General features: G+C 39.1%; 1 protein-coding gene across 1 annotated transcript; it reads right to left on the bottom strand.

The window, feature by feature from the left end:
• Positions 1 to 1761: 1761 nt before the first annotated feature.
• Positions 1762 to 18152, bottom strand: LOC307046874 (uncharacterized protein). Its single transcript, XM_079693537.1, has 7 exons — positions 17774 to 18152; positions 13424 to 13557; positions 12458 to 12574; positions 11553 to 11585; positions 9953 to 9977; positions 9423 to 9473; positions 1762 to 4773 (listed from the first exon to the last, which is right to left on the bottom strand). The coding sequence occupies exons 1-7, from the start codon at positions 17817 to 17819 to the stop codon at positions 4628 to 4630; spliced, it is 552 nt and encodes a 183-aa protein (XP_079549663.1). The 5' UTR covers positions 17820 to 18152; the 3' UTR covers positions 1762 to 4627.
• Between the last annotated feature and the right edge of the window lie 2089 nt (positions 18153 to 20241).

Raw genomic sequence — 20241 nt, 5'->3', positions numbered from 1 at the left:
ATAAAACCAAGATAATGCTCTTTTCAAAAGCTAAAAAGACACCAGAGCCTGTTTTAGATATTGTATCTACGCAAGGAACAAAACTTGAAGTTGTTGCCTGTTACAAATACCTTGGTATCTGGCTTGATGACTGTCTCTCTTTTAAACTTCATGTCAATAACCTGCTTAAAAAACTGAGGGTTAGGCTAGGTTTTTTTTTCAGGAATAAGTCCTGTTTCTCGCTTGAGGCAAGGAAAAGGCTAGTCACTGTGACCTTTTTACCTGTGCTGGACTATGGTGATCTGGTGTATGTGAATGCACCTGCCAACTACCTGAGCAAACTAGATGCTGCGTATCATAGTGCTCTGAGATTTGTCACAAATTGTAAAGCACTTACTCATCACTGTACACTGTATACCAAGGCAGGTTTACCACCACTCACTGTACGGAGGCTCAGTCACTGGTACACTTTTATTTATAAAGCTATGTTGGGCAAACTCCCGTATTATATCTGTTCACTGATAAAGCAGAAAGTTGCAAGCAGCTATTGTCTTCGATCGCAGGATATAGTCTTGTTAGATGTGCCAAGAGTAAGGACTGTCTTAGGTAAGACAGCTTTTATGTGCGCAGCTCCACTTGCTTGGAACAGTCTACAGGCAAAATTGAAATTGAGCATTTTAATTTCTCTGAATGTATTTAAGGCACGTCTAAATGAAATGCTTTCTGACACTCTGGGTATTTGTAAATGTTGAATATGTAAATATGATATCCTCTGTTGTTTGTTTGTATGTTGTTTTTATGTTTCATGTGGAACTAAATGATGCAGGTCTCCCTTGTAAATGAGATCGATGATCCCAAGGGACCAATCTGTCTAAATAAAGGTTTGAAATGAAATGAAATGAGCTCCTCCCCATGGACCGCCTCTCCTGATCCAGAGCCATCTCCAGGCTCTCTGCTGCCTCAGTGATGGGATGGCTCTCCTCTTTGTACCTGTGAGGCCCACTGCACTAAGGGCTTTGTAGAGTGATTGCCCCGCAAAGCCCCTGCAGCCAACCTCAACCTCTCCAACATGGTGATGTGGTTTTCTACGAAACCAGGAAGATCTCTGGCCTCAGAGTGGTCGTGTCAATGTGATGTGGAAACTTCAGCTGTAGTACTGGGGAGCGCTCCAGCCTTCACAAAGGAGATCCTCTGGGATTTTATGCTGTTAATAAGTTTGTCAACAGTCTACCATTTTAGGCTAACATATGAATAAAGCTGTTCTATGGAAACATTATTTGATATAGTAATTGAGGGTCTGTTAAAGTGTGGAAGGTTATCTAGCACAATCTGGATCACTTATTGTCTTCTTTCCCCCAAAAAATGATGAAGCTAACATGTTGCTGCATAGCCACAATGACAGGCACCGACGGGAGATAAAGAATGTGTCTATATCAGGCTGAACATTGTTTTTTGAGCACCTACCCTGGGAAAAAAGTAGAAATATCTCATTGTAAATACTCCTTTATTTGATCCACTTTAAAAGGCTGAGAACTAATAAAGTTCAAAATGGTCTTAAAAATATCAAAATAAGAGTAGTCATAAGCGTAATCATTCCATGGTTATCTATTAGCATATGTATATGTAGATTATAATAATGCATCGTCTTTTCTAAGCTGATCATACGTTTTATATCAAGAAAATCAATCTGCAAAATAATGCCAAATTTGATTTACGATCAGTACATCTTTGCACATAGATTTTTGAGACAAAGTCATTTTACTTTCAAAGAAATACAATTGAGAAGTTAAAAATCACTTTTATTTGCATACAACATTTGCATTAGGCCATAAAGATCAACTGTAGTCAACATCATTTCATGGTTAATAACTCTGACAGCAAAACATTATTTTGTATTAAACATACCCCAAACCCTTTATGTAAAACACACAAAAAATCCATAATCATTTAACTTGAGTATTGGGGAGTTGTCATTTTAAAATGGTAACTAACCATTAACAGTTTACATCATTTAACTGTATCAATAGTTCTCTGTCTTTCAAGCTGCATTAATTATGTGTTTAATGTGATTAGATCAATGGGACTCCTTGTGATGAACCCATAACCGTGCAGCTTTACAGAGCTCTTTAACTCCTTTTGGTTTTACTCAGCAACAGTTTTGATAAATGATTAATTATTCATTTTCGTATACTAAGCAAAAATATTCCAAACATTTGCTGTGTGATTATATCTGATGGCAAACTTCATATCTTTACGTTTTTGACTTTTTATCTGTTGTCAGATAACAAAGTTGTCACGGCTTTTGTTTTTTAACGTGCTTTTTCTTCACCTTAAAAACACTTAATGCTGCTTTAAGTAGCAGAAACTCAAAATAAAAGAGGATATAAAAGTAACAGATTCAACCCTTTAGGATATAACAGTAAAGATGTTAAAAAACGTGATGCCGATTATCAGTTAAACCCAAGTCCAGGAGCCCTGAGAGCATACAACTGACATCTGCACAAACTCCACGCTTGTACGTTCATTTGAGTCTTTGTATCAAACATTGAACTCTTCTGTACAGGAACTTTCAGATAATATATATATATATATATATATATGTATATAATATACATTATTATAAATAAATCTCCCATCTTACACAGAAGGAAGATCAGTAACACTATCAATCAGTAATAGCTCTGACAGTCCATATTATGGTGGTATACTGTCAGATATCCTGAGTGAAAAATCTCTCCCTTATTTTGTTCCAAATCCCTTATTTGTCACTCTGGATCAGATTTTGGGTTTGAAGCCTGTTTTGACTGTTGCAGTAGATTGGAGCTGAAAGCCCTGACACACCAAGCCAACCTTTGGTTAATGGGGACTGTTATCGGCTACTGTTGGGCTTTATGGCTGACCACCACGGTTATGTACAGGGTTTGTGGTTGTATAGTATTTAAACTTATCTACATCCAGGATAAAGAATTCATTTATTTACCCCAGAAAATGGATCTGGAGAATACTTGAAGTTGATATTTAAGTGGGGGATTCTAACTAATGGAATTGACGTTGTGTTGGGAAGCTAAAAAAAGTTCACACAAAGGCTTTCCTGCTTGATTCCCCCGTGAAAAGGATGGCCAAGCACAGTGGTTTACTGATAAATGGAGGATAATGCAAAGGCTTAGTGGCTTCCTGATTATTCAGCAAAAGGCTTTACACACTACATAAAAAAACATAATATTGTGAATAAAATGTATAAATTTAACCTATTATAATCAATCTAAATGTATGTTGACCTTTGTCAAGCTTGTAAATGATGATTAAATAACAATTATTGTAATTATGCAGTTGTCTGACAACCGTAACAGAAAAATATGTAAATGATGATGACTATATTGTGTATTGGAAGAAAAGATTTTGCCTTTTTTCTTTTGTTCAAGTGCTTCACTGTAGACAGTCTCTGCCAAAACAACCTGCACTTTTTGGTGGCATCAGTTATTTGATGTCAGCTTGGTGTGTCAGGGCACTAAATCTGTTAATGAGAGCTATAAAACAGCATATAGAAAATATTCTATGAGGCAAAGCTCAAACCAGACCAGCTCCTTTACATAATCAATGAATCAATCTCACAAACCTTAGTTAACGCAGCAAGATTGAAGTCTAGAAAACGTGATTCTGCAACATAACAGCCTATTTTTCCAGCCTCTAATATATTCAGAAGCTGGCTTTTCTGGAAAGTTTTGGGAGAGATCTGGTAGTTCCAGAACTGCAGCCTCTTTCTTCCAGCTTAATCACTGAAAGCAAAGACCGACAGTGTATTTTAAAGCATTTGACGTCCACATGTAAAGTGGAAAATGTATCACACAAGCTTAAGAGTAGTCGGATACAAAATGATCAAAACTACAGAGATAAGTGTGAATGTCATCAACAAGGGTTAAACTTTAAATCACAGTGTGTTCACGGCTAATATTGCCAGTTTAACCTAAGATGTGGTCTGTGAGGGTAAGCCCTAGAGAAGGTGCTGATGAGGAAGTGAAAGCTTGTCCTTTACTTTCAATGAACTTCACTCATCAATCAAACCTTAACAAGGAGCAGCCAGGTATACTTAGCGTAGCATAAAGAAACAGCTAGTCTGGCTCTGTCAAAAGTTAATACAACTTCCCTCAGTTATCCCATTTAATGGCTACAAATGGCTTTTTCGACTGTTTATCATTCAATTCTAAATGTGTTGTATCCACAGACCATCTTAAACACTGTAGCTCATTCAAAATTGGATTTTGAAGCAAATCTGACTTCAAAAGCACAATTTTTTACAGAAAACATTTTTCTTCTTTAAAAAAATAACTTAAATCTTGTTATTTCTCCATGAACCTTTTAGACAGCTAGCTCGTCTCTTTTTGTGCTCCTGGACTTCGGAACAACTTTCATATGCAATGTCTATAACTTCATCCTTCCTCTCTCTGTTACTTAAAAAAACATTATAATGTAACAAATCCCATATATAGAAACATTTTCGGTTAACATTTTGTGTATATGTAGCCCTCTATTGTCTGTAAGGCCCTGACCTCATTACATACAGCATGAAAAACAGTGGTCAAATTTAAACTAGAGGTCTGTTTTTATGTTTTAGTTGACGTCCTGAATCTCCACCATGACCTCCTGTTCCTCAATATAATTCACCACAGGTCGACGAGCTTTTTTTCTTTCTGCAGTTGATGTACAAGATCACAGCCGTGGGGACACAGACACCGACACAGACACCGACACCAAGCAGAATTTGCCAGGTCAGATTCTGCTTCGCCACAGGGGTCACTGCAATGAGAAATAGGAAACAGGTGGTTTTATGCCAATTTTATTTGACTAAATCAATGAGTTCTTAGCAATGCTGGCCCCCTGGTTCTCTGGATGGTCTGTCTGTCTCACTACTCTTAGGTCAACATTAGTCTAATATAGCGTTTTCAATCAGTTAAAAAATGTATTGGCGTTAATCAAAATCAATTAGTAAACTTGGTAATGTGATTGATTTGCGTTAACGTTCCCGCACTTAGGTTTCTTTGTGGTCATTTTGGGTCTCTTCCTGTTTGCTGTCCCTTTGAGTGACGTGTTGTGAGTGAAGGCAAACCAATTTGTTATTTATGTTTTCGCCCCTCTTTGTTAAACTCACAGTTGGGATTAAATATCCATCCATCCATCCATCTTCTCCCGCTTATCCGTGGTCGGGTCGCAGAGGTAGCAGTTCCAGCAGAGAGCCCCAAACGTTATTTTCCCTGGCCACTAGGGATGTGCATCTCCATCACTGAGGCCGATGCGATGCGCATCTCGATACGTTGCCACGATACGATACATTAAAGATACCTTTGAAACACCAGGCGATGCGATACGATACGATTCACCCCTGTTGCGATACAGTTCGATACGATTTGATTCAACATTATGCGATTCGGGGCGATACGATGCGATTCAACATGATGCAAAAATAATGATACTTCAATATGGTACGACAGAGGATTTTTGTTTTATTCCTTATATGCAGAAAATCTTACATTAACAAAAAAGTGCTTTACATATTTGGTACTGCACGTCCCATCATGCCGTTTATTTTTTTACCTTTAAAAGCTCTCCAGAGTACAATTGTATAACACCTCACAGTTAAACAATGTAAGGATGCATTGCTCATGATTAACAATGTGCAAATAACAGCTACCATAGAGCAATGCCCATGCAGCTGCCAGCCTGATGTGCTTAACACTCAGAGGCTAACTCACCAGTGAGCAGAAAGCAGTGGTTTCTATCTGAACAATAAAGAAAACAAATAACCTTTCACAAACAGGTATTTCATAACTGCTTACAGTAAGGAAGACATTTAAATCATTATTGGCCATCACAGGCTGCTTTAAGCTAAACACCTCTCTCTGACAGAACACCTCACTGAGTGATTTAACTCATATGTCTCACTTTCAGGTTTCTCTTTTCAGCCGCAGACCCCACGTCGCCTCTTTATATGCGTCGCTAAGTTCCTCGTACTAATTGTGTACTTTAAAGCGGCTCGGCATCGTTAACAATTTGCAAGTGATTTTTCAAGTTGACCGTCTGTAGTAATAGTGCCGCGCACATATACCATCAGGACGTTACTGATGGGGTGCGGCTGCGGAGTGATAGTGTGTGTATGCAAGTCCGCATCTAGGACGGATCTATGTATCATGGCTGTAGACCTGTTAAGTAATAAAGATACCTCATACAAAGGTCTACGGATACCTTATTACTCTCCATGACCTGCGGTCAACTATATAGCATAAATGACTATTACACCGTCTTTCTTGAACAATCCGAAGTGTTGCCAAACGTTTGATTTGTAGGTATTTTTCGGTGCGCTGTGGTTCTCTTTCTCCTCAACTTCCGTGTGTGTTGATAACTGAGACTCTCGTTCTCCGTAGTGGCGAAGCAAATATCAAAGATCGTCTCTGCTGAGCGTTGACAAGATGAGGGGATTTTATATGGATGAATCGTTTTTTTACCGATGCAAAGACGCTACGCAATCGATGCATCGCGAGTTCAACCCGGTTCAACCCAAACTGTAGCCGATGTGCACTCTTTCAACCGGTGCACTCGCATCTTGAACGTTTATGCCGGTGCAGCGATGAGAATCGGTGAATCTTAACATCTCTACTGGCCACATCAACCAGCTCTGACTGGGGGATCCCAAGGCGCCCCCAGGCCAGCGAAGACATATAATCCCTCCACCTGGTCCTAGGTCAACCCCTTGGTCTCTTCCCAGCTGGACGTGCCTGGAACACCTCCCTAGGGAGGCCCCCATGTGGCATCCTAACCAGGTGCCCGAACCACCTCAACTGGCTCCTTTCGACGCGAAGGAGGAGCGGTTAAACTCCGAGTCCCTCCCGGATGACCGAACTTCTCACCCTATCCCTAAGGGAGACACCAGCCACCCTGCGGAGAAAACCCATCTCGGCCGCTTGTATCCGCGATCTCGTTCTTTCGGTCATGACCCATCCTTCATGGCCATAGGTGAGGGTAGGAACGAAAATGGCGCGGTAGACAGAGAGCTTTGCCTTCTGGCTCAGCTCCCTTTTCGTCACAACGGTGCGGTAAAGCGACTGCAGTACCGCTCCCGCTGCTCTGATTCTCCGACCCATCTCACGCTTCATTGTTCCCTCACTCAAGAACAAGGCCCCGAGATACTTGAACTCCTTCACTTGGGGTAAGGACTCATTCCCTACTTGGAGTGGACAGTCCATTGGTTTCCTGCTGAGAACCATGGCCTCAGATTTGGAGGTGCTGATCCTCATCCCAGCCGCTTCACACTCGGTTGCGAACCGATCCAGTGAGTGCTGAAGGTCGCAGACCGATGAAGCCATCAGAACCACATCATCTGCAAAAAGCAGTGGTGCAATCCTTAGTCCACCGAACTACAGACCCCCTCCCCCACGACTACGCCTCGAAATCCGATCCATGTATATTACAAACAGGATTGGTGACAAAGCGCAGCCTTGGCGGAGGCCAACCCTCACCGGAAATGGGTCCGACTTACTGCCGAGGACCCGGACACAGCTCTCGCTTTGGGAGTACAGAGATTGGATGGCCCTGAGTAGAGACCCCCTCACCCTATACTCCCGCAGCACCTCCCACAGTAAAGCTCCGCCGGAGGTGTGAGTTGAAGGCCTCCTGAACTTGGGCCTCCTCCAGACGTTCCCAGTTCCCAGTCTGGGATTAAATATGTGGTACATTAACCTGGCTTAATTAAACATTTATGTAGACCATGGGCGTCACAGCCATTATATGAGGGTGGGAGAAGTCCCCCCAACCTTTTAAAATGATTAGTTTAGACCCCCCCCCCCCCACACTTTTACTATGCGGAGTGTCCTTGCATCGGTCTATCCACTTGCCGCTGTGTCAGCGCTTCATTATCAAATCAATTCCACTTGCTTATTGAGAGAATGCCCAAATCAATGAAATTCCGTACCATGTTTTCACTGCTACTTTGTACCAAGGCAGATTCTCAGAGCCGTACACATGCTGCGTGTTTTGTGTAGCTGTGTCTTTAGTTGTAAAATCATTCCACGCTGCGAGGCTCCGGCGCTAACAGTTCACGAGCGTGCACCACTAGCACCCGGATATAAGGCGCTGTTATTAAAGAGGTGGAGGGAGAGTCCTCTCCTGTCAGACTGAGAGGCTGATAACTACAGCTCAGTGAGGTAAAGGACTCTTTGAGAGTTTAGATAGTTAACTTAGTCTAAGTGGTGGGTCTCAAACGGTTTGGTAATCATTTATGTAAATAAGTATTTCCAAGGCACACCTTTATATGATCATTATAGTTATAAAAAGAGAATAACAGGTATGAAATAATTCCAACTCATACTATAGGACAGTAACACAAAAATACAGTTTAAAAGGAGAGTGATTTGTAAAATATGCATAAAGAAAAAGAACATCTGTTTACAGTTCTGTTTCATATGGGTGTTGAGAGATGTATCCATAGATTTAGTCCCTAACTTTGCTCTCAAAGTGCAGCAGATTAATGCATTTAATTTCAACATTTAAAAAAAAATCTTCCTGGGGCAACATACCCCCGGACCCCCCTAGAGGAGGTGAGGTCCACCACCTGCCCACACCCCACGTCAAATTGTCCCACCCACATTGAGGATGCTTCCTACGCCCCTGATGTAGACACTTGAATAATTATAACCAGATACTTAATCATTTTTAAGAACCTAAAGAAGATATAGAAATTAGCAAACAAATGCCATACTTAAGCTATTAAATAATAATATAATAGTATTAATATTCTATCACCTTGATACTGTAAAGTGTTAACATATTACAACTCAATAGTAATAACTACTGTCTTAATCTGTTCAGAACTGTTACATCTTTAATCGGTTATTGTAATGTGAAAAACCCCATATCTCCTGCTGTCACACAGTCAGGTTCAGAAAATCAAGAACAGGTTTTGTAACATTGTCTGATGAATACAAACCACAGTAGGGGAATTCCTTCAGATGCTGTAAGAAAAACTAACTGCTTCCTGATAATCAAACAAACAAGACTGTGGCATTCTTTATTCTCGTCCACTGTGCTTCTTACAATTGATACTTTGTGGGTGAACAACTGAACAAATCTAAAAGATACAGGAAGATTATTTTTTTATCTACTTGAAATGTAGCTAGAAGGTAGACCACATATGATTTCCTTTGCAATATATTTGCTCTTACTCTACTTTATGTATCTGTATTTTAATGCTCTTTATTAAAGCTAAATTAGTTTGTTTTGCTTTCTATGGTAGTTTTCTTCTTTGCTTAATTTCTAGGAGACAGGGCTGTTATACATGTTTCAAATGAAAGAAATGTAAACTGCTGTCAGCAGGCCATTAAATGGTGTTAACACATGCAAAGCAATGGTCCTATAACGACCAAGTTTAGTGTATTTGTCGAGACGTGTTGGCTCACCTGGGGTTGGTTGAGAGGCCTTAGGATCTGAGATAGGGCTGCTGCAGGTGTCTGAAAAAAAAACAGTATATATTGCTAAAAGAGTAAAAACTCAGAGAAGAAGATGAATTTTCATTCCTCCAGACATATACTCCTATAAAAACAGGGGGATGGAAAATAACTTGTTAAAATCTTTAGTATTTCTCTATATTTCTTTGAAACCTTCAGTCTACTCTTTGTCTCTTTTAGCCTTTGATAATGTCATTCTGCTTGAACCTTTACTCTCAAAGTATAAAACAAAATGACATGTATTTTTAAAGGAGCCTTCTATAAACTGAAATTACAAACTTTTCAATAGCAGTTAAAAAGCGGAGTATCAGTGTAGGTTATGAAAGCTCAGTGGTGTTTTAGTTTTTCCAACTTTATTTGAACCTCCCACATAATGAGTACAAAGAGTCTTTGACAGTTACAGGAGGGCGGCGGTTTACAAATACTCACATTCAAAATATGTTTTTCACATTAAAGTTTTGCAGCATCAATGCGATACTTACATGTGCAGTGGGCTCTCTCGTAGGTCTAACAAGAAGGAGATACACAGAGAAGGAAATAATTAGAACTCGTAAATATTCAACAGATGTTAACAACTGTGTACAAACACAATGCTAACATTCCGCAAAGATCTTCAGGTTAACATAACCGCTGCTTTGGATTTGTAGTCAGTTACTTAACAATGTAACAGATTAAATTATTATGCGTTTTTTCAGGATTTTTTCTGTACAGAGACAGGAAGTGCGCACTAAGATTTTCAAGTGTGAGATTGCAAAACATGTGGTCATCGCTTGTTGCTGCTTTTTTAAATAATAATGAGCTAAACACTTTTAGGGGCTTCAACTGTTGGTCAAACAAAAAATATATTTAAATATGTCACCTTAAGGTCTTACAAATAATGTTCTGCATTTTTAGCTTGTTTCTAAACCTTTTCCAGATAAAAAGGGAAAAAAGCATAAATTCTTTTGCCATAAAAAACACGAGAAATAGCAGAATTTGCATTAAAAAAAGTCCTATTAGAAGAAAAACCATTTGGCCTATATCAGACAAAAAACTTTTGAAGTATTTTATATAATATAGTTTAATTTAATATTTTGTGCTCATACACTTTTTGTGGGCTTTCATTTTTTAAGAGGAGTTTTGGTAAGGACTATCTACACGTAGTCGGGGACAACAGTTGAGCTCTTTTAGCCGCATTCCAATTAGCCTCAGATTAAACTTGGTGTTTAATCACGAAATATAAAATAAATAGATTAAATATAACTAATACGATATATTTTTCAAATGTTGTTGGGATAAAAAAAAATTGGATTTGGTAACATGTTCCCCTATATAATCATATAAGCCGGGTAAAAGTTGCTTGTTACGGCCCGTCCACACAGCGGCGTGCGTTGACGCTTCACCATTCACTTTGAATGGGGTGACGTCACTTGTTGCCGAACTGCATTTTGGGAAGCGACGCGACGCGTTGCTGGCGTTGCTTGCTTCAAACTTTCAGCAATGTTCAACTTTTGGCGCCTCGGCAGAAGCGTCAGCCAATGAAATCCCGTTTATGCAAATCTGCCAGTACAAGCTCTAGCCAATCAAACCGCATGTATGCTGGGAGAGACTACGCAGGTCTTTTTCTCATATTCCAAAAAATTGAGGAAAAATTAATTATAGCGGTAGTGAATCACCCGGTGCTGTATGATCAGTCTCTGTTCATTTACCGGGATACAAACCGGAGGAGCCAGGCATGGAGGGAGGTGGCAGAGACAGTTGGTGAAACTGGTAGGTTTTCGCCTGTTTGGGGATTTTATATCCAGTTTACCTCGTTTTAACATTGCTATTGCTTTGTATGTCGGGGGCGGGAGATTCATGTGATTGGTTGTTAGTCGTGTTGCTCGCAAAAAATCCCCAAGCTTCAGATACGCCCACCGCCAAGCGTCAACGCACGCCGCTGTGTGGACGGGCCGTTATAGTTTTACTGAATTATGTATGCATTTTCTCATGTGCTATAAAATGCAGTAACCGGTAAATTCAAGTAGAAGTATAAACTCTTGAGAGATGATCCAAAAATACAAAGTGCAGGAAATTTGATTTGAGAAAATGTGTGTTACTCACCAGTCTGTTGTCCTTTGAGGAATTCGTATTAGACTGAAGAAACATGGAGAAGAAAACAGTAAAATGTTTTTAATGTTTTAACATTTATTTTTGGATTTAAGACCAACTGGTTTAATATAAAACAATACATTATATATATTATTTTTGAGTGTGTGTGTGATTCCATGTGTTTATTTTCAGGTAAGTGCAAATGGAGCCAACAGCAGCATGTCAGAGATGAACCTGGAAGAGGTTGCTATGGGACGCAACGCATAATGAGGCCATGTGCGAAATGTTGGGTTGATTTGTCAAATAGTGCTGTCACAATGTAAGATTTTCTTATTACTGTTTCTGATAACTGGTGACACAATAACGCTGGATATTATCAGGATATCTACAGACAATCTTTAAGTCTGTTTTTATAGTGCAATTTGGCTCTTTTTTGGTCAAATTATGTATACTTATATTACAAATGAATAAAGGTGAAGAGAGAGAGAGTCTGTTGCATTATATTTTCTAAACTTATCCTATTTTTATTTTAAAAATAGCATCTACACGATTGTTTAAAATGTTGGAATTTGCTGTTATACAATGTTTTGCTTCTTTCACTCAATAAGAACTGTTTAACAAAGACTAAAACTGTATAATTCCGACACTAATTGTGAAAAACAAGAATAGAACTTGAATAATTTCATATCCAGTTCAGAGGTGTTTCAGTATTGACAACTATTCATTGAACCTCCCACATCATAGTATGCCTAGATTGTAGGGGAACTCTTCATATGTGACATTACAGACATAGAAATATCTTAAACTCCCTATGTGCTCATGCCATGTTACTTTAACACATCTGAAATGTGTTCAATATACTCCCATCTATGATTTGAACTGTGACTTTAAATGTAGTCTTAAGTGAATGTACTTACACTACAGGTGCTTGTATAGTCAATGTTGTCGTGGCATATTTTCGAGGTGAGGGACTGGTTCGTCAGTTTCTGGACTTTATCTTTATCGTAGACCTGTTTCCGGGCGAGGACTCCTCCCTGGAAAATAAAAACACAGACAGCCGGGTTCAATAAGATCTCAGATTAACTAATAAAGCACAAAGTTAGTAGATTTTTTATCTTTTGAATGACAGTTCATAAAACTATTGCACTACTGTAACAACATTTTTTTTTACAAAAAAGAGTGTCCTCTCTTATAAAAGTGTGTAGATTATGCAGATTCTTTGGATTTCAAAAGCATCTGGTTAAAATTATTGCGCCCATATAAATGTATTATTCAGTCCCCCTCCATTGTTTTATTTACTGTGGGTGGTAAGGGTTACAGTTCTAAGGCATGTTTTGCTTGCAAAAAACAGATTTCACTACAAAAGTTTTCCACACGGATGTGAAAGTGTGGAACGACTCCCCCTTTTTTTTAAGGACAGCAAACATACTGGTTTAGTTCAAATGAACATGGTAAACATTATTGCTAAACAATAAAATGTTAGATTTGTCATTGTGAGCATGCTGATGTTAGCATTTAGCTGTAAGCAATGGTGCTTGCATGGCCTAAAGCTATGTTATTTCACTCCCGCAGCGACTACCAGAGAAAAAAAAAATATTTTTCGAATGTTCTGTGTCCATGCACAAATTGAAAATGTGCATAAATACAGGTGAACAAACAGGTGATCTTGCCTGGGTAAACCTGCAGGGGGGATTGAACTCCTACTGGCACTGCTCTCAGGGTGTCAGAAACACACAAGGGAGGACACCAAAATAACTACTGTGTAAAGAAGAATGTATGGCTCTAAGATTGCCTTATCTAACCCAGTGACGATCAAAAAACATCCTTCAGTCTGATCCTAGCTTCCTAAAGTGTGTAAACTGGTTACAATGAGTGGAACTTACATTTTTGTCCTCCCAGCAGGTATCACAATCGGAGGAGTGGGACAGTTGGTGAAGGAACCCATCTGGTGTTTTGGTGACGTTGCAGGTTAGCTCTGGTGGAGCATCTGCTGCAGCTGCAAGCATCACTGCAAGAGCTGAAAATGATGAAAAGAAGACAAATGTAAGTTATCAAAAAACTAAATTCAGACATTAACATGTTAACTAATTTCTTACAGGGATGTCATGAACATTATTGTTTTTATACATTATTAAGGTATTGCAATGCAGATGCAATTCTATTATTAGCAAGCTAACATGCTAACTAGTAACTCTGTTGTCAAGTCACACCCGTGTAAGTACACAATGAGGATGTATGGTATGTACCACGTTCTTTCTCTGGGGCCAGTGATGCTATATTCAACATTTGCAGTCAACACATAAATGTCAATTTTTAATCCATACTTATTTAATTTTCCGGACTGCTAATGTGTTATAGGTTTTTTGTGCATGTAAATGGTCTGCAAAGGCTAAATTCCCCGAAGTTCCCTCCATAGGGAGTTTCTCTCCCACACACTCCCCACACCTGAAACACCTCCATTGGACTCCTTTGTTTACTTCCTTAACGTAGTGACATCACAATGTAACACTCACGTTTCTATTTTGAAGCGCTCCAACACATTGTACATGATAGGCTATGTGGCGGGACATCTCTAAGACCAATCACAACAGAGTTCGCCAGCTAGCCAATCAGAGCAGACTAGGCTCTGTTTTCAGACAGAGGGTGAAAATAGGTGCTGCAGCACAGGCAGCATGAGGAAAATAAAGAGCTTTTTGAACATTAAAGCATGGAGACATGTCAAAGTAGAGGCTCAAAATACAATTATGAACCTGAAAATTAGCAGAACAGGGCTTAAAGGCATAAAGACAGACACATTTGGATTGGCCAGGACGCAAGCTGAGGCTTAAATTCTGAATATCAAGAAAAAGGAAGTCTGCATGAGGAGGAACTGAGATGACAGGAGCTGAGTCAACCTGCTTATCACAGCACATGTGTAATAGTTTGAGTTTGTTTTATAATCAAATATAAATACAGATTAGCTGCACGTACAGTATGAATGAACAGCAACTAAACAGAGCTAAGTGAAGCGGGAAAGTGTTTTGGTAAACTTTGGTTTTTCAAAGATAAACTGTAGATTAGATTCAGATTAGTTGATCATAGAGCTGTAACGCTATTTAAACATGATATCTATTATCATATGCACAACAATTACAGAGTAGCTGTCTTCGGGAATTAACGTCTCCTCACAGCCTCCCTCTATCAATCACACAAAGAAAAACAAGAAAGGAAACATGCAGGTGAAAAATTAGAATCCATTACACAAAATAGTGCAGGAGTACAAATAAAACACTAATAAGATATACAAATAAAAACTATAGTTTTGTGTTAGGGAGAGTTTAATTCTTGAAAAGTGGAAGACTTTAATCTAAACAGGTATATCATCAATGTAAGTGTAGTATTTTTTAGAATAACTTGATTTCAATTGAGTAGTTACTGTTTTCACAACCTGATTTTAACTTCCTGTTACTCATTTATTGACTGTCGTGCCTCTCAAGACTTTTTTTTCAGGACTCGAACAATATTTGCAAAGCCACCTACTGTTATTCAGTAAATACATATCAGGTACAGTAACACACTGTGTTATGGTTGTTACAATGGAAACACTACTGCCTTGAGGCTCAGGTTACACAAGTTGCAACATAAGCATGATATTTTTGACCCATCATCAGGACTTTGCCTGAGCAGCGAACAATTTGCCTTAGATCCGGACAGGTTTCTTTGGCGAGGAGGAAATGAAAAAAACTTTAACATGCCCCACCCTCGGAAACAACAGCTGGGTCAGCCTGACGCAAATGACTGTGCCTTCTTAAACATGAATATTAATATTTTATTTTTTAAAAGTCAAACATTATTCAAAATGCACTTTTTCATGTTTTTTCACCCACACACACTCACTAGGAACCGATGGTGAGCTGAGAGACAAACACAGGGTAGAAGTTGATTACTAAGCGGGCATAGACGCTGTTTGAAGTAACTGTTTTTTAAGTCAATCACATGACCACAAAGACGACAAACACCCCCAAAAACATATCTAAAACAGAGAGTGATGATAACAAATTAACCATAAAGACACTCAAAAAGCAGGTTTTTTATCATGTCTGTGCCAATGACTCATTGTCTTAGAATTATTGAGGTTGAGTTTAGGCTGTCCAACCAGCTAAGAGAGAATGGTTGTTTGTGTAGAATAAGAGACACCATTTTGCACAGCATTTGGAATTAGCATTTAGCAAAGGAAGCAAACAACTCGCTGACTTGGAGAGTCCTTAAACGTTTCCCAGAAATGAATCACTTTCTGAACCAAGTCGAGCCCTCACATGTGGGGGAGGAGTCTCCACATTTCCTCATCCTCTAACTCAAGCAGCCTTGCTTGACCACAACAAACTTCGAAGTATGGGGTCTGTGACCCTATGTCAAACAGCAATATGTGACACCTTGATGAGTAATTTAGGACTTGAAGAGTCTGATAACGACGCAGATTCATGGATTGTTTGCTTTATACTTTGATTAAACTTTAACAAGATGATAAACGTTGGCGGTGTGTCTATAATTCTTGTGTGTTCAGCATTAGACAGACAGATTACCTAGGGTGTACACATGAAAAGGTAACACGCTGTAGCTTTAACCTCTAAAGCACAATAAGATTAATATGAAGTCTATTCAAATGAATCATGGTTAACTCTCACTATAATCTACAGAGGCGGGACGGATTTCCTTTTCTCTCTAGTTTATCACAAACACAGCGAGACTACTGACAAACACCACACTGCCTCACATACTGTAAACACATGCTCAAAGACCGTTAACGCTTTACCACAGCCACCACAGTTAACAAGACAATTAAACAGTAAAGCTCACACTAAGGGAAAAGTAAATACTAATCTAAAGTACGAACCAATAAAAACCCTCCAAATCAGATGTCTTTGTTTGCCATAATTTGTTTAAAATTAAAAGTATTTCACATAATTTATTAGAAGTTCCTGTTTGCAGTGTATCCATGGAAGTATGTAGTTGGAGCACTTTGAATGTATCCGTTATGCAGTGTCTTCTCCCATGATTTCTAAGTGTATCTATAAACATTTATTTAAATTACAGATGTTGATGTGCTTGACATAAAGCATGTTAAATGAAATGCATCATGTCGTTGTGTCCAGATTTGATCAACCTTTGACAGAAGCCAAATTTAGCATTCAAACTACAATCTTCCTCTTTTAAAGCACCAAAATGTTGCTTATCTGAAATGTAACTCCTCCTTGTGTCTTGTCCTGTCTTACTTCCTGTGTTTTGTGTGCCTGATCTCTTGTCTTGTGATTAGTCGTTTGTCTATTTAGTCTTGTTTTCCCTAGTGTACTCTGTGGGTTTGTTGTCGTTTTTCCCTTCGTTGTTACTGTTGGTTTACCCTGAGCTCTTATAACTTGTGTTCCTTATTTTGTCCCCTTTGCTCCCTGGTTTTCTACATGATTCGTTTTGAATTCATTATCAGCTTTTTTGTTAATAAAAGCTTATTTATTGTTCAATCTATCTGCCAGCTAATTTTTAACTGCACTGGCACTCTTGTCCAGTCTGCAGGTGGAAAGTACCCACAAGAGGCCACTCCTTTTCCAGGAACATCAATCCATTTCAAAGAATCTCTGATACACTTTTAATTCTGTTTCTTGCAATGCTTCACCAACAATGCACCTGTTACACCACATATCAGACTGCCTTTTTAGGTCTAACAAACATGTAATGTACACACTATCAAGAACATACTACATCATGTTACCAAACTGGAATATTGAGACTTATAATAATGTATGAATTATGTAAATGACTCATGAACAAATAAAAAAGCATCTTCGTATGATACTTAGTGTCTTAGCATGTTTGGATAGTTTGGATATTATAAGTTGCTGCTGCAGATGGAAACCCCCATTGCAGGAAACTCAATATCGAGTTTTTGTTCTTACAGGCCCCTTATTTTTTATTTACCTTATTTTCTGTATTATTACTTTGTCTTAACTTTTCACCCACCGACAGCATGCATTCTCTTTTTAGTTTCTTTTTACACAAAAAACTGCAATGTCTTTTCATTTATATGTCTTGAATGTGATTTGATTAATGCAACTAAAATAGATTTGTATTGTTTTTTTCAGGTTTACATTTGATGACATTCCTGATGTGTCATTTAACAGCCGACTCATAAATCAGTAGAGTTTGGTTTCACCTCTTTAGCACTGTAATCTAGATGCGTAAAAACAACTTTTTCAACTTACCAACTGCAAGAAGCCCACATGTGGTGTTAGTAATTTTGAAGTTCATATTGTCGGCGGAGGGATAAGGCAGTGTGGCGGCGCTGGTTGAATTAAGGTCGACTTCCACAAATTGAGGCTATAGGATACGTGAGTCAGAAACTTCTGGAAAAGGGAAACGAAACTAAGAGAGACACGGGGAGGGCTGAACAACAAGATGACGTATCGATACATGATATCACGAAAGTGTAAGTGATGTGTGTAAAGTAACTGTGTATGGTGCGTCCAGAGGTTTTCAAACTGTGGGGCAAGCCCCCCCTGTGGGGGGAGCGGAGGTGCTGCAGCGTGGGAAGAAGTTGTAAACAAACACTGGTTGCTCGAAAAATCACAAAATAAGTTTTTAACAAACCCGGCAGTTAAAAGAAAAGCAGACGAGCCCACGACAAGGGCCCTTTCTCATTTCATCAAATCCCCCTCCTCGACTCCTCAGTCCTCCGGTTGAGTCCCGGAAATGAATTTCAGCGCGCCATGTTGAAGGACATCTCATTTCTCTAAATGCACTTCGAGGACCGAGGATCGAGCGTCGAGAAGGCTCTCCGGAGGAGCTATAACCCGCCGAGGATACACTGATGGGTCCTCCACGGCTCCTTCGTGGATGCATTCTTCTTCTTCTTCTTCTTTAGTGTTTATTGGCGGTTGGCAAACCAAATGTTAGGTGCATTACCGCCACCAACTGGACTGGAGTATGGACAAGAGACTTTGCAGAAAACAATAAACAAAATAAAACAAACAAAAATAAATAAAACCAAAACTCTAGATTATTTTAAATTGATCAATTTCTCTAAGAAACGTAATAGGCTCACAATACATATTGCCTGATGTTTTCCCTAACAGCCCTGATAGCGAAAAGTCAATGTATTTTGCTTTCTTCAGTGTTTGGAAAAGCACATTCCTCTGAATACTATATTTCCTGCAATGCAGCAAAACATGTTCAACCGTTTCTGGCTGGCTACAGTGTGTACACTTTCCGGTTGGAGGCTTTCCTATTACCCTTAATGTATGATTGAGACCTGTGTGACCTATTCTCATCCGAGAAATGACATTTTCCTCCCTTCTTTTAAACCCCACCTTCCTTCCATCACCCACATACCTTTGAATGTTATAAAGATGTCTTCCTGTGTCACTAAGGTCCCAATGATCTTGCCATGTTGTTTGCGCATATATATGTATGAATGTTTTAACCTCCGCTTTGCTGAGCGGAACTTCAATGTCTATATTCGTAATTCTGAGTGTTTGTTTGGCCAGAATATCCACCTGTTCATTACCCTCCACACCAACATGAGCAGGAACCCAGATGAAACGAGTTGCTATTCCTTTGATTTGCATTTTATACAAAATTAGAAATATTTCATTTATTATGTCCATTCTAAATGAAGATCTGCCTGATCGTATACTCGATAAAGCTGAATAGCTGTCAGATGCAATTACAGTATTATGTATTCCTTTCTCCTCTATCCATTCCAATGCCAATACCAATGCCAACAAGTCTGTGGTGTATACTGACACATGGTCGGTTACCCTTTTCTTTATATGTGAATTACTCACTGGGATATAAACTGCTGCCCCAGCACGCCCTGTCTCTGGATCTTTGGAGCCATCTGTAAATATGATTGTTGAGTCTGAGTGATATCTTGCAAAATAATTCTGGACTATGCGCCATACTGGTATTTCTTTCTTTTCCTTCAACTCTTTTTGTATATTGAGGTCTACACTTGGCAATGGGAATAACCAGGGTGGAATGGACGAGATTGCAACTGTAGGGCAATACTGTATTTGATTCAATCCTATACTTGCCGCTTTAACATCACCAATCCATCCGAAAACTTGTTAAATGTGACTCATTGTGCTCCCAGCAGTCTTTCAAAATACTTTTCGCTGGATGACTATCACCATGCCCTGAAGGTTTACCCAGTATGCCAACATTAACTTTACTCTTCTTATCCTTAAAGGCATTTCTCCCATTTCCACCTGTATTGCTGATACTGGAGATGTTTTAAAAGCTCCACTACAAATCCTCAGGGCCTGAGCTTGTAGGACATCCAGCTTTTTAAGGTTTGATTCTGCTGCTGCCATGAACGCTATACACCCATAATCGAATACAGGTCTCATGAGTGCCCAATATATGTTCAGTAGGGATTACCTACTCGCTCCCCACTCCTGTCCCACCAAACACCGAAGTACATTGTTGACCTTTTTACATTTACTTTGAACTTTTCCTATATGATTGCTCCACGTTAGCTTTCCATCAAACAAAACACCAAGAAATCTTATTGTATTTACCTGTTCAAGAGGTTGCTCATACAATTTTAATGATACAGGAGCAATTTTATGCCGTTTTGTAAAACAAATGACTTGCGTCTTAGCTACTGACTGTTTGAATCCCCATTTATTTGACCATTTCTCCACTTCAACTATTGCAGCTTGTATTTTCT

The sequence above is a fragment of the Notothenia rossii genome (genome assembly GCF_949606895.1).
Source record: "Notothenia rossii genome assembly, chromosome: 1".
Taxonomy (NCBI): Eukaryota; Metazoa; Chordata; class Actinopteri; order Perciformes; family Nototheniidae; genus Notothenia; species Notothenia rossii.
Note: the sequence above shows the minus strand (reverse complement) of the source record. Positions and strands in the feature narration are given on the sequence as shown.